Here is a 17,365-nt window from a genome sequence, read left to right on the forward strand (position 1 = left end):
TGTGATCCACCCAGTCAAAGGCTTTGGCATAGTCAAGAAGGCAGAAATAGATGTTTTTCTGGAACTATCTTCCTTTTTCAATGATCCAGCAGATGTTGGCAATTTGATCTCTGGTTCCTCTGCCTTTTCTAAAACCAGCTTGAATATCTGGAAGTTCACAGTTCACATATTGCTGAAGCCTGGCTTGGAGAAGTTTGAGCATTTACTTTACTAGCGTGTGAAATGAGTGCAATTGTGTGGTAGTTTGGCATTCTTTGGCATTGCCTTTCTTTGGGATTGGAATGAAAACTGACCTTTTCCAGTCCTGTGGCCACTGCTGAGTTTTCCAAATTTGCTGGCATATTGAGTTCAGCACTTTCACAACATCATCTTTTAGGATTTGAAATAGTTCAACTGGAATGCCATCACCTCCACTAGCTTTGTTCATAGTGATACTTCCTAAGGCCCACTTGACTTCACATTCCAGGATGTCTGGTTCTAGGTGAGTTGAGTGATCACACCATCATGATTATCTTGGTTGTGAAGATTTTTTTGTACAGTTCTTCTGTGTATTCTTGCCACCTCTTCTTAGTATCTTCTGCTTCTGTTATGTCCATACCATTTCCATCCTTTATTGAGCCCATCTTTGCATGAAATATTCCCTTGGTATCTCTCATTTTCTTGAAGAGATCTCTAGTCTTTCCCATTCTATTGTTTTCCTTTATTTCTTTGCATTGATCATTGAGGAAGGCTTTCTTATCTCTTCTTGCTATTCTTTGGAACTCTGCATTCAGATGCTTATATCTTTCCTTTTCTCCTTTGCTTTTTGCTTTTCTTCTTTTCACAGCTATTTGTACAGCCTCCTCAGACGGCCATTTTGCTTTTTTGCATTTCTTTTTCTTGAGGATGGTCTTGATCCCTGTCTCCCGTACAAGTCACGAACCTCTGTCCATAGATCATCAGGTACTCTGTCTATCAGATCTAGTCCCTTAAATCTATTTCTCACTTGCACTGTATGGTCATAGGGGATTTGATTTAGGTCACGCCTGAATGGTCTAGTGGTTTTCTCCACTTTCTTCAATTTAAGTCTGAATTTGGCAATAAGGAGTTCATGATCTGAGCCACAGTCAGCTCCTGGTCTTGTTTTTGCTGACTGTATAGAGACTCTCCATCTTTGGCTGCAAAGAATACAATCAATCTGATTTTGGAGTTGGCCATCTGGTGATGTCCATGTTCTTTGCTATGCCCAGTGGGTTCTCTTGGCAAAACTCTATTAGCCTTTGTCCTGCTTCATTCTCTACTCCAAAGCCAAAATTTCCTGTTACTCCAGGTGTTTCTTGACTTCCTACTTTTGCATTCTAGTCTCCTTTAATGAAAAGGACATCTTTTTTGGGTGTTAGTTCTAAAAGGTCTTGTAGGTCTTCATAGAACCATTTAACTTCAGCATCTTCAGCATTACTGGTCAGGGCATAGACTTGGATTACTGGATTTGCCTTGAAATGAATGGTTGGCCTTGAAAATGAATAGAGATTATTCTTTCATTTTTGAGATGCATCCAAGTGCTTCATTTCAGATTCTTTTGTTGACTATCATGGCCACTCCATTTCTTCTAAGGGATTCCTGCCCACAGTAGTAGATATAATGGATGATATTATATCAAATTCAAAGATAATATTCATTAGCAGCAAAAACATAGAGTAATTATGAATAAGGTAGAAGATATCTAAATCTCTTATATCTTGAAAGAATTAAAAGTTTAAGAAATGTCTTTGTTGATGGGAAATAAAATCTGTATCAACATCTAGAAGAAGAAATGTATCTAAAGAAGAGTTCTCTGAGTAAATTTTAGGCCCTGTGACAATAGAGGAATACCCAGCAATATAAAGATATGAATGGGGAGCACATTAATGCAGGGGTTCCCAACCCCTGGGCCACAGGTGCAGGTCAGTGGCCTCTTAGGAACCGGGCTCCATAGTAGGAGGTAAGTGGCAGATGATCCAGTGAAGCTTCACCTGTATTTATGGCCACTCCTCATTGCTAGCATCTCCCCGGCCTGTGTAAAAATTGTCTTCCATGAACCAGTTCCTGATGCCAAAATTGTTGGGACTATTGACATCATGTGTTCAGTCTCCACCTCTCCACCTGCCCTGATCAGAAGGACCAGAGAGAATATCAAAATCATGTAATTTTTCTCCAAATTATAGAATATAGGTTTAATGCAATTTGATCAAAGTCCTTAACAGGTTTTTTAAAAATTGGGGTCTGACAAGCTGATTCTACATTTATATGAAGGGCAAAGTGTCAAAGATAAGACAAGCATCCCTGGAGAAGAAAAGCAAAGGTGTGGGGGGTGGGGGTGGGGGAAGGGAGTAGTTCTTTACCTGAAAATGAGAAATATTGTGAAGCTACAATTCTCTTATGACAGGTGGTTTTGGTATGGGGAAAGACAAAGAAACAATGAAACAGAATAGGGAGCCTGGAAAGAGATCCATTCATTTAAGAAAATCTGGTGTACAACGATGCTAATATTGCAGATTAGTGATGAGTCACAGAAGGGAAATTGAAAGTATTTCCTATGTCATACTCTATAGAGATAATCATTAAATGCGTATTAAGGGCTGAAGGGTGAAAGATAAACAATTTCAGAAGAAAACATAGAAAAATAGATTTATGACCTCTGATTATTAAATTATATCTTACATAAGACTTCCTAAAAATAGACTGCTGTAAAAGAAAGGGCAAATACTCTAGCTTATTTAAGTTAAGAACTTCTGCTTTCAAAAGGCAGAATAAGACAATCCAAAACATTTGAAACATGTAACTAACAAAAATCACCCTCCAGAGTGTACCCAAAAGCTGACTAAAAGCAATGAGTAAAAGATAAAAAGACATTTCCAAAATTAAGGAAAGCCATGCATTTCACAAAACAGGGACATGCGTGGTGAACACACAAAAGCACGGGCCCCTCTACCCCTCCGCCCCAGATACATAGAGAGTTAACTCATTACAAATCAGGGAAATGCAAGAGTGATGCCATTCTCATGGCTGAATAAGAGTTTTCTTCTCTCTTCCCCACAAAGAATGTTGATTTAGACAGTCACCCATGGATAAGATGGGCTTCCTAGGTGGCTCGGTGGGTAAAGGATCCCACTGCAATGCAGGAGACCCAGGTTTGATCCCTGGGTGAGAAAGATTCCCTGGAGAAGGAAATGGCAACCCACTCCAGTATTCTTGCCTGGAGAATCCCATGGACAGAGAAGCCTGGTGGGCTACAGTCCCCAGGGTCAGTCAAAAAAGTCAGACACGACAGAAGCAACTGAGCACACACAGTACCGTGGACAAGACAGCCTTTGCACAAGTACAGGAGTCCTTGGAGGTTCTAGAGCACCATAGGAGCAAAAATTCTAGGATTGGATGCATCGAAGAGGATAAGAAGAATATTTCACTTTATCCACATCATCCCTTCCCAAGGGTAGCTCAGCTCAGGACCAAGAGAGATCTTCTTGGCAACACTCCTGAGTGTGGCAAGAGTGGGCCCAGGTAGTGAGCAGGTGGAGTGGGACTCTGTGGCGTTGGGAGAAAGCAAACACACTCCACCATCTAGCTAAGGGGCTTCCCAGGTGGTGCTAGGGGTAAAAAATCCACCTGTCAGTACAGGAGATGAGGGTTCCATCCCTGGGATGGGAAAATCCCCTGGAGGAGGAAATGGCAACCCACTCCAGCATCCTTGGCTGGAGAATCCCATGGACAGAAGAGCCTGGTGGGCTACAGTCCATGGGACTTCAGAATGTCAGACACAACTGAGCAACTGAAGGGGCACACACACACACACACACACACACACACAGAATATCAGCTAAAGAAGAATATCAGCTCCAGGCCTGGCTTTGGGAGATTAAAAGAAGGCAGGCACAATGCTAAAGGAATTCTGCCACAAGAGGGAGCAACAAGACTGGAGCAGGTGTATCCATAGCCAATGCGGAAAAGCCTTAGAATCCGTACCAAGGCTGATGGACGGTATTTCTCTCTACACCAGATGGAGACCATCTATTAACACGGGACTGGTGAGGGATGAAAGCCATGTAAATAGTCTTACTTCTGGACCATATGTGTGTACACTTGCACGAAGAAGGGTAGTTCCTGAAAGCCAGTGACATTATCCTACAGGGAGCACAGAAGATCCAAGGACACAGCTGAGTTAAACCTCCCCCGTGTCCTTCCCTGTGTCTTCCTAGAAGAGCAGAGATATGACCCGTGGACTGCAGCTTCTGCCTGATGGCCAAGCTCAGGTGTGTTTAGTGAATGGGGGTGATGTCTTTCAAAGCTTCCCTTGTTGTTGTTCTGAAAAACACAAACCATTTTGGTTGAGTATCTTGTTCTTTTGCATTTAAGTGAATGTGAAGAGAAATACAATGTCTGTTCTTGATTAGTTCACGCTCATTTCATGAAAATTTTATCATATTTTTGTTTTGCTTGGAAAACCAAAGGGAACTTGCTATTTCAATGTTTCAGAGGCAGAGGATTTAGGTTTTATACAGAGAAGGGGCCTTTAAAAAAAAACAAAATTCAGCAAATCCTTGCTTTGGGTCAGTCCCAAAACCACAGGCCCAGAATCACTGCAGCATTTTCACATGACGTTATTAATGCTCATGATGGTCCCACACAGGTCGGTAAGGGGCTTCCCAGGTGGCACTAGTGGTAAAGAACTCGCTTGCCAGTGCAAGAGACGGAGACCTAAGAGACGTTGGTTCAATCCCTGGGTCAGGAAGATCCCCTGGAGGAGGACATGGTAATTCACTCCAGTATTCTTGCCTGGAGAATCCCATGGACAGAGAAGCCTGGTGGGCTACAGTCCATAGGGTTGCAGAGAGTCAGACACGACTGAAACAACTTAGAAAAGAAAGCACCTGTTACCAACATCTAAAACAAAGCACTATAGATGCATAACTGAACTATCCATCTGAACTGTATCTTTTTTTGTGTGCAATTCCCACAGGGATCGAACTCACGTCTCCTGCATCACCAGGTGGAATCTTTATCACTGAACCACCTGCGAAGCCTGATGGGTCACATGTAGTTTTAAATTTTCTACTAGAGATACTTTGAAAGGTTAAAAAAAAAAAAAAGAAAAAATTAATACCAATACCATGTTTTAGCTAATATTATCATTTCAAATGTGTCCAACACAAAATTATTAATGAGGTTTCTAAAAATAATTATTTGAGATTCTGTGTACATTCTTATAGACTTAAAATTTATTTTATACTTAGAGTGTATTTTAATTTGGATGCTAAATTTTCAACAATTAGGTGAAAGTCAATCTTTCTAACACTAAAGCTGTGTCTAATACAAAAGTATTTTATACTGATTCAGTTTTTTTGAATTTCAATTTCAATTAATTAAAATTAAATGCAGCTAAAAATTTAACTCCTCGGTTGCACCAGCCATGTAGCAAGTGTTCAGTGGCTACAGGTTGCCATATTGGACTGTTCTTGGAGAGAAACTGAAGAGTTTTCAGAACTAAAGTGACACAATCTGATTTGCACTCCTAAACATCGATTCAGGCTTCTGTATAGAGTGTGGATTAGACTAGGAAAAAGGCAGTTGAGAGACAAGATGTAGAAGGCTACTGCAGGGGTCCTGGCAAGAGATGATGACAGCCAGGTGCAGAGGAAGTGATGGCAGAAACACAAGGGAAGGAAGAGATGCAAACAGTCCTCTTGAAAAAGACTTCCCTTTGTGGTAACAGAATGCTGTTTTACTTGGACCTATCCTTCCACTGAAAACAAACAAACAAACAAACAGGAAAAGCTGGATAAATATGAAAGTAACCAAAAGAAAATTGAACAGCCAAAAAGACAGCAAGGAGCCACTAAGCAAAAATGCAAAGAAAGCAGAAACTCAGGGACGCAGAAAACCGAACTGGAGACACACTTTTCCCTGAAAGCATTTGTCAATTCAGATTCATCCGGGCTCTGGTTTAGCGGCTATGGTAGGAGCCCTGGTTCCAGCCTTGGTGAGGAATTTTACTCCACACTCTCCTCATCTTATCCAGGGAGCCCCAGATGCTATACCCTCAACTTCTGTATGAGTCAGGCCCTCAATTCACCCCTGCTTGCCATAGGAGAAGGCATCAGAGCTAACTTTGGCACCAAGAAAAACAGGACTTAAAAAAAAGAAAAGAAAAATCTGTTCCTGAGAAGTTGGGATCATTGTTTTTGTACATTTTTAACCCAGGTTCAACTGTCAGATCAACATATGGGTCTTTACTTGCTCAAGTTGATCGAAGATGATAATCCAGAATTTTAGTGCTCCCAAGAGCCAGAAAGAATCCTATACAAATATTTCTCTATTCTAGTCCCAAAAGCCTGCCTACAAATGATATTGCAAGAACAGTAAACATTACAAAGTGGAAAAACAAAACAAAACAGGTCAAACATAGAAAAAAAGAGACACAACAACCACTGAGACAAAAGAGAGACAGAAGTGCCGAATATTAAAACTGTCACACTCATCTCACCCACCGATTATAAAAAGCCACACTTACGCACATTTCAGCTTGAAAACATTTATAGGAAACAGAAAGTTAAAAAAATAAAACAAAGTTGAAAAGAATAACAGCTTCTGAAAGTGAAAAACCAAGCAATCTACTCAGGGTGTGTCTTTAATAGTAGGTAAGAAGCAGTTTGAAGAGTAAAGGATTTAATTAGATTGGAAGAAGTAATCCAAAATGCAGCCCAAAGAAAGAGATGGAAAACAGCAGCAAGATTTTAGGAAAATGAAAGGCAAAGAGGAATGGCCTAACATCCGGAATTAAAGTTCCGGTAGGAAGTACATGTGGAGAGTAGACTTGTGGACACAGGGAGGGAGTGAGGGAGTGGGATAATTGAGAAAGTAGCATCAACAGAGATACACTGTCAGGTGTAAGATGGCTGACAGGAAGTTACTGCGTAGCACAGGAAGTCCAGTCTGGTGCTCTGTTATGACCTGAAGAGATGCGATGGGTGGTGGGGGAGGTTACTGAGGGAGGGAGGGGATGTATGCATTAATATAATTGTAGCTGATTTGCATTGTTGTAGGGCAGAAACACGGAGAAGGCAATGGCACCCCACTCCAGTACTCTTGCCTGGAAAATCCCATGGACGGAAGAGCCTGGTGGGCTGCAGTCCATGGGGTCGCTAAGAGTCAGACACGACTGAGTGACTTCATTTTCACTTTTCACTTTCATGCTGCGTTGGAGAAGGAAATGGCAACCCACTCCAGTGTTCTTGCCTGGAGAATCCCAAGGATGGGGGAGCCTGGTGGGCTGCCGTCTATGGGTCGCACAGGGTCGGACACGACTGAAGCGACTTAGCAGCAGCAGCAGGGCAGAAACAACACAACATTGTAAAAATTCTTTAGATATATTTAAAGAAAGGAAAAGAGTTCCAGTATGAGGCAGAAAGGGAGTGAGGTAGGCAGTTTGTGAGGGTTTCATGGCTGAGGATTTTCTAGGGTAATGAATCATAACAAGTAAAGAAGCATAATATTGTCAAGGGGTAATAAACTGAACAACACAGAAAATAGGCAGACAAAAGAAGACAAGTAGGGAGAAGCGCTTCCCTGGTGGCTCAGTAGAAAAGAATCTGCCTGCCAAGCAGAAGACAGGGGTTCAATCCCTGGGTCAGGAATATCCCGTGAGGAGGAAATGGCAACCCACTCCAGTACTCTTGCCTGGAGAATTCCATGGACAGAGGAGCCTGGCAGGCTGCAGTCTACAGGGTCACAAAAAGAGTTGGACATGACTGAGTGACTAAATGACAGGACAGGGAAGAAGACAGGAGACAGACTTCTCAGAAGCAACAATGGAAACTAGTACTGATCTACTCAACACCTAAGAATATGGTCGCTAGCAAAAATGAAAGATATAAATAAACATAAAAATAATAAAATATAAATAAATAAAAAAAAAAAGGCATTTTTTAGATGAGTTTCCCAGCAACAGAGACTCTCACTAGAGGAAATCCTACAGGCAAAAAAATGTATGTATACATAGGAGTGAAGAGCAAGGGTTATAAATAACAGTCCAGTAATTAAGGCTCTGCACTTCCAGTGCAGAGGCCTTGGGTTCAGTCCCTGGTTGGGAAACTGAGATTCCACATACAGGGCAACAAAAAAAAAAAATGCTTTTAATTAAAAAAATATATATATATATTAGACTTGCTTATATATATATATATAAGCAAGTCTAAGTGAGCCTTCACCATATAAAACAGTAATGATCACTGTAGATTTTTAGGTATCTTCGATGTTTGATGTGCATGTTTCTGCTTACAGCCCTAAGAAATCTTCTGTGAAGATTTGTAAAACTGTTCAATATCCTGTGTATATATGTGTATGCTTGCCTTCAGATGTGCTTCACTCACAGTATGAAATTAGATTTAAGGGAAGAGATGATGGCTCAGATAATTTGGGTTTATTCAGATTACTGTGTGTCACTAGTCCATGAGCAAAAACAACTTTAGAAATGTGAACTTGGTCCCTTGGTCATATAATTGTATGCTATTTGAAGAGAAGGTTGACAGTGTTCATTCTCTTCCAACTGGATTTAGACTAAGTTCACAAGTTGACGACCTAGAGGACTAGGATAGGTGGTGAGAGGGAGGCTCAAGAGAGAGAGGATATATATACATTGCTGTTTTGGGGGCTTCCCAGGTGGCGCTGCTGCTAAGTCGCTTCAGTCGTGTCCGACTCTTAGCGACCCCATGGACTGCAGCCCACCAGGCTCTCCCATCCCTGGGATTCTCCAGGCAAGAACACTGGAGTGGGTTGCCATTTCCTTCTCCAGTGCATCAAAGTGAAAAGTGAAAGTGAAGTCACTCAGTCATGTCCGATTCTTAGCGACCCCATGGACTGCAGCCTACCAGGCTCCTCCGTCCATGGGATTTTCCAGGCAAGAGTACTGGAGTGGGGTGCCATTGCCTTCTCCTCCCAGGTGGCACTAGTGGTAAATAAAAAGTAAAAGAACATGTGATATCAGTGATGGTGAAAGTTGCTCAGTGTCCGACTCTGTGACCCCATGCACTATACAGTCCACGGAATTCTCCAGGCCAGAATACTGGAGTGGGTAGCCGTTCCCTTCTCCACGGGATCTTCCCAACCCAAGGATTGAACCCAGGTCTCTTGCATTGCAGATGGATTCTTTACCAACTGAGCTATCAGGGAAGCCCAAGTGGTAAAGGACCCACCTGCTAATGCAGGAGACATAAGAGACACTGGTTCAGTCCCTGGGTTGGGAAGATCCCCTGGGGGAGGGCATGGCGACCCACTCCAGTATTTTGCCTGGAGAATCCCATGGACAGTGGAAGCTGGTGGGCTATAGTCCATAGGGTTGCAGAGTCAGATACGACTGAAGCAACTTAGCATGCCCGCACACTGTTGTTGTTTAGTCGCTAAGTCATGCCTGACTCTTTTGCAACCCTATGGACTGTAGCTGTGGGATTTTCCAGGCAAGAATACTGTAGTGGTTTACCATTTTCTCCTCCAGGGAATCTTTCTGACCCAGGGTTTGAACCCGCATCTCCTGCATTGCAGGTGGATTCTCTATGGCTAAGCCACCGGGGAAGCCCATATCTATATATAAATAATTATGAATGATTGGTGGTGTTGTACAGCAGAAACCAACATAACACACTCTAAGGCAATTATCCTCTAATTTAAAAAATAAGTAAATTTTTAAAGTATAAAAATTAAAAAAATAAGTTCAGAAGTTAAGAAGGAAAATATCTTAGACAAAACTAAGTGAAGTAATCAGAAGTAATCAATAATGTGAAGGGCATTCACACTTACCAAACTGTCAGAAGCAAACATTTTGACCCCTCATCACTAATAAAAGAACAATCCCTACAGCTACTAAGGTGTCGACCAAAAAAATATATATATACAACTAGAGAGTTGTGAGTTAAGTTTTATTTGGGGCAAAATGAGGACTGCAGACAGGGAGGCAGTACCTCAGATACCTGAGAGACTGCTCCAAAGTGGCAGTGGGGGAAAGTCAATATATAAGGTTTCAGTGAAGGGGGAGTTCAATGCCATGAAGCACCCATTTTACAAAAGGTTTTTTGTTAGTCATGAGGATCTGATGTCACCATGAAGGGATTTAGTGCTTCTCTAGATATGAGAGAGAATATGTTATGACCAACCTAGATAGCATATTGAAAAGCAGAGACATTGCTTTGTCAACAAAGGTCCATCTAGTCAAGGCTATGGTTTTTCCAGTGGTCATGTATGGATGTGAGAGTTGGACTGTGAAGAAGGCTGAGCACCAAAGAATTGATGCTTTTGAACTATGGTGTTGGAGAACACTCTTGAGAGTCCCTTGGACTGCAAGGAGATCCAACCAGTCCATTCTGAAGGAGATCAGCCCTGGGATTTCTTTGGAAGGAATGATGCTAAAGCTGAAACTCCAGTACTTTGGCCACCTCATGCGAAGAGTTGACTCATTGGAAAAGACTCTGGTGCTGGGAGGGATTGGGGGCAGGAGGAGAAGGGGATGACAGAGGATGAGATGGCTGGATGGCATCACCGACTTGATGGACGTGAGTCTGAGTGAACTCCGGGAGTTGGTGATGGACAGGGAGGCCTGGTGTGCTGCGATTCATGGGGTCACAAAGAGTCGGACACGACTGAGCGACTGAACTGAACTGAACTGAGCTAGATATGAGGAGATACAAGGATTTAGATCATAAAATCTGTTCCTAAAAACATCCAACTATCTAAAGACCTGTCTCACCAGATTCCCTGGAGCACAGAGTGCCTCACTCCACCCTGAACTCCCTTTGGGGTTGTTGAAGGTCGATAGCTGTAGCAGCATGGGGTTCAGTCTCCATAGAGGCAGATGGCAAATGCCTTTTTTGTTCACTCTTTGGCAATGCTCTTGGTAAGTGCCAATTTGTAGTTGACAAAGGGTAAGCCAGAAATGGTGTTGCGTCAGAAGAAAATACAAGGCAACAGTTTTCACGGCTTTTCAGAGAGAATAATTATCCCTCAGCTTTTCTGAGAAAATAAACTCAGAGAACAAGGGCCCTTAATAATCACACAGGCTTGAAATCCAGACTTACTCATATTTTGGATGCCTGGAAATCCTAGCACAGCTTAGCCTTCCAATGGAGCCCAAAGCTCTGACCTGGTTGATTTGCTTGCTTACCACCAAAACAGGAGAGCTGAACCCGGGTCCTGCAGGTGTGCAGTGTGAAGGTCCCCGTGTGTGACGTGGTGATGGACTTCTGTTTTGGGGTGAGTCAGGCTATGGGAATAGAATTATCTGGGTTTGATTTCCAGTCAGCAGTGAGAACTGGGTAAAACTGTCAAGTGGAAATCCTGTGTGAGCTGGACTGAGATTATGTGACAAAGTTCACTGCAGGGTGGTTCTCTTATGTCAACTGCAGCCCTAGAGCAAAGAGGCTCTGCCTTGGCCCTGCCTCCTCCTCTGCCTTGGGCACTCCTTCAGGCATGACTCCAGATCAGAAAATTCCTGGAAAGGAGGACTTTGTGGGGAAAAGGAAGAAACAATTCGTGCTAAAGCTGAGCTCAGAAAGAAGGAATCTTGGAAAGCTCCATTTAGGGGAGGAAAGCAGTGAAGCTGAGCTCTATTTATCAGGCAGACGAAATTCAACTACCAAAGAAATTCAACCAATGACTAAAACATTCATGTGATTCCTTACACCTTGAACTTTCTATTATCTATCATTTTTATAATGTCACTTTTCTGGTTACCATGGTTAAGTAACAAACCACTCAGATTCAGTAGCATAGAATAACCATTGTATTGTGAGCACGGCCCTGCAGGGCAGGAATCAGGGCCAGACTCAGCAGAGATGGCTATCTGCTTCACAGTGCTTGGATCCTCAGCTGAGGAGATGGAACTGAAGGTGCCTGGGCAGTGGGAACTTAAGACTCTCCCAGGGGCTTATTCACCCCTGTGCCAAGTGCCCAATGGGGCCCCTACACTTGGCCTGTCTGTGTGGTCTGACATCCTTTTTGATGCCCTGGTGACCCCAGTTGACTTTTCTCATTGTGACTCAGAGCACAGCGTGGCAGCTGCATCAGATGTTCTCAACCTGCCTGGGAAGTCATGCTGTGCCACTTCTGCTGAGTTCTACTGGTCACAGGCATGTCACAAGCCCACATACGTCACACAGGCTTCACCCTTTGATGAGAGGAGAATTCAGGCCACATGGTTAAGGAGCATAGAGGGTGGAAGATGCTGTTGGGGTTGCTTTTGAAAGTTGCAGGCAGAGACGGTCATGTCTCTTACTGCAGTGACTAGTAGTCACTTTTTATAGTAGACACCTGTATAGGATGTCTGTGTGGGCAAATTTGCCTTGGGGTGACACAAGAGAAATCATCCCATCACCTTCCCAGGCCATCAGACCTCCTGCAGGGTATAAGGAAGAAAGCTAAAGGTTGGCCCAGGCTGTAGAAGTGACTTGGAGAATGAGAACTAGGGAAATGTGTGAGAGCCAGACAGGGCTAAGGCCACCTTGCCGGGACATACCTATGACAGGGTGGAGGGCCTCCCATGACCTTCTGAACCACTCACTTCTGCTCATTCATGTGATCTGGACACCTGCAACGTCTCTCTAGTGGTCCTGACATCCTGAGTAACACACTCTGGGCACCTTGGCAAAACTAAAATCCATCTCACTAAGCTGGGAGAGCTGGTTTGGCAAGAGACCTACTCGTGATTGGGAGGGCTTTAAAATTAAAATGGCAAAACCAATACAATATTGTAAAGTTAAAAAAATGAAAATAAATAAAATTTCTTTTTCCAACTTAAAAAAAAATTACATTAAAATTCAGGGAAATGGGGAGATGTGACTCTGACATGTAAAAAGAGGCCTTTGAATGAAAGAGTATGTAATCAGATGAATTTTGCAGAGTCTGCAATGACAATCTATCCTTTTAATGAAAGGATAAAACTGAGCTCCATCCAGTTTCCAGCTCCTTCCCTCCTGCTCCATTTCCTATAAACACTCTCTTTTACTAGAATCTATTTTGTTTTGCAGAAATAACAGGTGTTCAGCTCCTTTTCCTTTATTAAAAAGATCAGGCCCTTTTCCATTTCAGTTTTGGAGTTTTTCCTGAGAGAGGAAGTTGAGTAGCTGCCCAGAAATTGCCAAGTGATGTGATCACCAGAATAATACTTAAGCAGTTGGCGAAGGGTGTGACCTTTAAGTGGCCACTCCTAGGACAACCTATCCCTTCGCTGGCCACAGAAAAGAACTGAAGAAGCCAAGATCAGTCATGTTCTCTGGGACCAGGGTCATTGCTGGATAAAGCGGGTATAAGCCATATGTGTGCCCCTCCCCTCTTCCCAAGCTTCACGTGAGACCTCAACACACAGAAACGCAATGGCCGAAAATAGGAAATCACCCTAATTGCAAGTAAATGGAAAGGAGGGCAAAAGCATGAAAATATCCCTGCCAACCGAGAGCTCATTTTCCAATAGTCTGAACAGCAGTTACCTTAAAACCAGGCTAACACAGCAGCACCATCCCCTGGATTCTGCCCAGCCTTCAGGCCCTTTTTCCCACCAGGAGAGCCCTCAGGCATCAGAAGCATGTACCGTGCATTTGTCCCAAGGCTCCGGTGATGTCCTGGATGGAGACCCTCAGTCGCTGCAGGGCTTGAAGCAAGGAGTCTGGGCTGGACTGCAAGATGGCATTCACGGCCTGAACCAGGGCCTGGAGACAAGATTCAGTCCCTCAGTGCATTCACTTACGGTCCACTGAGGTGGGGAGTCCAGGAAGGGCAGCCCTCTGCCTGCTCCCCTGGGGAGCGCTCCTCACTGGATTGGCCGTGAGATCCTCCTGACAGGACAGTCTCTCTGGTCACCAGCTGGATGGACCTGGTTAGGTCTTTCTGGATCTTTCCACTGGCTGCTCCTTCTTGTCCCTCTCAAGGGCCTCCCTCCCTAATTTCCCTCCTTCCTTCTTCTGGAGTTATCACACATGAGCATCCTTCCTACTTCTATGCCTTGAATTGGGACACCTTCACTCCTCAACTCTGTCTTACAGAAAATCAGAATCTGTGGAGCCCTCAGCTCCAGAGCCCCCTTCATTAGCAGCCTCCACTTTGTCTGAACCCCTTACCAGTATTTTATTTTGTTTCCATAATAAACACACAGAATAAACACATGGATGAGGAGTAAAGTGACCACACAGTTTTACAGTGAAGGAGGGAGCAGTAATAATGGTAGCCCAATCTGGTCACCCCACTCTTGACACAGAAGGCACCCAAAATATGCTTATCAGGGAAGGTGGTGAAAACAGAAATCTAACTCCAACATCTCTAGGCAAGACATGGATGCTCTGTGGACATCTGACCTTCTTGGGACCTGCCTGATCCTTAAAGGGATTCAAGTTTAAAACCCCAAAGGGCTAGGTGACCTCAAGGATGATACATTTTTAGTTTAGCTAGTTTTTTTTTTAATTTTTTTAACTTTTCATTTTATATTGACGGTATAGCTAATTAACAATGTTGTGATAGTTTCAGGTGGACAGCGAAGGGATTCAACCATACATACATGTGTGTCTAGTTCCCTATGCTATACAGTAGGTCTTGGTTGGTTCTCAAGGATGGTTCATTTGAACTCAGAGCCTTTGTATGGCGTCTCCTTCTGCCAGAGATCAGCCTCTGTCTCTCCATCTCTGTCTCTCTGTCTACATTACTCAGGGATTAACTTTCAGATCTGTTATTTCCCGTGGGGAGTTTTGCCCAACCTGTTGAGTCTGAATTAGATTTTAGATGTCTTTACATGAAACTCAGCATTCTTTTTCTCATTACACCCTATATCAGCTCACCTTCCCCCACTGGATCCTGAGCCTCAGTTGGAGGCCAGAGCAATGTCTTTCTTATTCCCCCAGATCTCCCATTGCCTAGAACAATGTTTGTTTGTTGATGGGCAAGTGGTCAATTCTAAGCTTTATGGTAGTTGAGGAAAGGGAGCTAGAACGTATATCTCTTTGCTTAACTAACCAAAACAGGAGTCTATATTGATTCAGTCACTGCAGGGAAAGGGTCTGGGTGGGAAGGAAAGCTCAGACAGATTTCTCATTTAGGAAAAAAAAAAGTGCTTTGGGTGGAAAGATACCTTAATCCCAGGCACAGCTGCTTTCTCCACCAGAACAGTCACCAGTATAAAACCACGCAGGCTTTCTCCCCCAGGGAATGAGATGATGGTGTCCAAGTTCCTTGGGAGGGACAGATGACCATGTGGTTAGAGAGGTTTGGGCACAGTGAGTATGCAGGGCCCAGCAGTGGCCTTGAGTCAGGTAACTGCTAGTCCAAGGTGGAACCAGCAGCTAACCTTCTCAGCTCTGCAAGATGACTGAGGACAAACAGCTCTTCAGCAACATTCAGGAAGGAAAGGGAAACATCTGCTGCAGCCCAAGTTCACCTGAGCTGAGCTCCCAAAGTCTGGCACAGCCTTGATGGTCCCAGACCATCACTTCCACCTCAGGAAACCACTAAAGCACAAGTGGATGAGTAGGGCTGATTTTTCACACACCCTTCCTGTTAGGAACACAGAGTCATAGAGCTCCAGGAAGCATAAAATGATAGTTGCTCTGTCATGTCCGAATCTTTGGGACTCCATGAACTGTGGCCTACCAGGCTCCACTGTCCATGGGATTTCCCAGGCAAGAATACTGGATTGGGTTGCCGTGCCCTTCTCCAGGGGATCTTCCCAATCCAGGGACTGAACTGTACCTGTGTCTGCCACACTGCAGGCAGATTCTTTACCATCTGAGCCACCTGGAAGGCCCAGGCCATGGCTAACTCCACACCCCTTTTCTACAGACAGAAAAATATGGCCCAAAGAAGCAAACTCACTTGCCCAAGTTCATCCAGTTGCTTAGTCACTGGACCTGTTATGAAACTGAGAGCTGTTTCATAACTCAGGCTGGGACTCTCTCTAATCAGTCTCCCCCCCGCCCCATCCCCCACCAAATTCTGTATTATAGTAGTGAAAGCTGAAGACTAATAGATGATCATTTTTTAAAATTTTATTTTATTTTTAAACTTTACATAATTGTATTAGTTAGATGATCATTCTTAAATGACCTATTATCACATGGATTCAAATACCCCAGAGCTGGATCCAGTCTATGAAGCATGCAAACTTCATTCCATAAATCACGTCTGCCTCTAACATTTTAAAAACAAGAAGAAATGAAAAACACAAAAGAAAACTAAGTCAGGGACCCCCATAGTTTCAGCAGAGTCACATTTCTGTGCAAAATGGGGTCTTCACCCTTCATCTCTCCATCTTCCGAGCTAAAGCTTTTATGCTGAACCCCTTATTGAGCTGAGGTTTGTTGATTAGAGAGGCAATGTCAACTTAGAGGTTAACTGTGCTCTCTAGTGAAAGAGGAGTTTAAAAATGTCTCAACCAGACTTGTCCTGCAAGCTCCAGTCTCTGTAATATTTCAAAGGGATTCTGTAGCTGTAGCAGCCACAACCTGCCCTTTGTCCTTTCATAGAAGTTATGGTGAGACCAGAGATCTTTTTCAGATTTCGCGTGCATGTGTGCTAAGTTGGTTCAGTTGTGTCCGACTCTGTGCAACCCCATGGACTGTAGCCTGCCAGTCTCCTCTGTCTGTGGGATTCTCCAGGCAAGAGTAATGGAGTGGGTTGCCATGCGCTCCTACAGGGTATCTTCCTGGCCCAGGGATCAAACCCATGTCTCTTACTTCTGCATTGCTGCATTGCAGGCGGGTTCTTTACCACTAGATCATTAGACTTGAAAAAAATCACAAAGAATTAGAGAACTGGTGAAGCTTTGGTGTTTAAGGGGTGGTGAGGAGTAGTTTGTTTGTTTTCTCTTCTTGCATTGCCTTTTACTTTTTTTTAAATGTACAAACTGAAAAATGTAGCAAAGAAAATTAATTCCTTAATTTACACATAGCAGAGACAACTATTGTTAACATTTGGGCTGTTGATTTGAGGCATATGTTCTAGTCTTTTTTGTGTGTGCATTTCTATAATTTACATATTATACATGCAATATGGGATGCTTTCTTTTTTGTGTGTTTATTTTATTGTAAGTTTTTACAGTTAGGAAAATCCTAAAGTGAGTCTGGGGTCTCAAAGAGTCAGATACAACTGAGTGACTGAACTGAACTAAAGTGAGTGAAGGGTTTCTGATAGCTTACCTGATTTCCAGGGGTCTAGTCCAAGTTCAGTGATTGAGAAAAGAAAAAGAAAAGAAAGGAACAAATCAGTTTGCAAACTTGATATGCCTTCCAGGGTCATGTGTACACAAGTCTTGTGCATTTGTGAGCAAATGAACCGCAGACACACACACACACACACACACAGTTTGGATGTCAGGGGCTGCGACTAG

General features: G+C 43.3%; 1 protein-coding gene across 1 annotated transcript in view; it reads right to left on the reverse strand.

The window, feature by feature from the left end:
* IDO2 (indoleamine 2,3-dioxygenase 2) overlaps nt 1-17,365 on the reverse strand; it is a 61,569-nt gene that overhangs the window by 13,878 nt on the left and 30,326 nt on the right. Inside the window, 2 exon segments of the mRNA XM_005897536.3 lie at nt 13,586-13,703; nt 15,113-15,212. Coding sequence (XP_005897598.2) covers nt 13,586-13,703; nt 15,113-15,212 — 218 coding nt within the window.

Source organism: Bos mutus, chromosome 27 (assembly GCF_027580195.1).
Source record: "Bos mutus isolate GX-2022 chromosome 27, NWIPB_WYAK_1.1, whole genome shotgun sequence".
Classification (NCBI taxonomy): Eukaryota; Metazoa; Chordata; class Mammalia; order Artiodactyla; family Bovidae; genus Bos; species Bos mutus.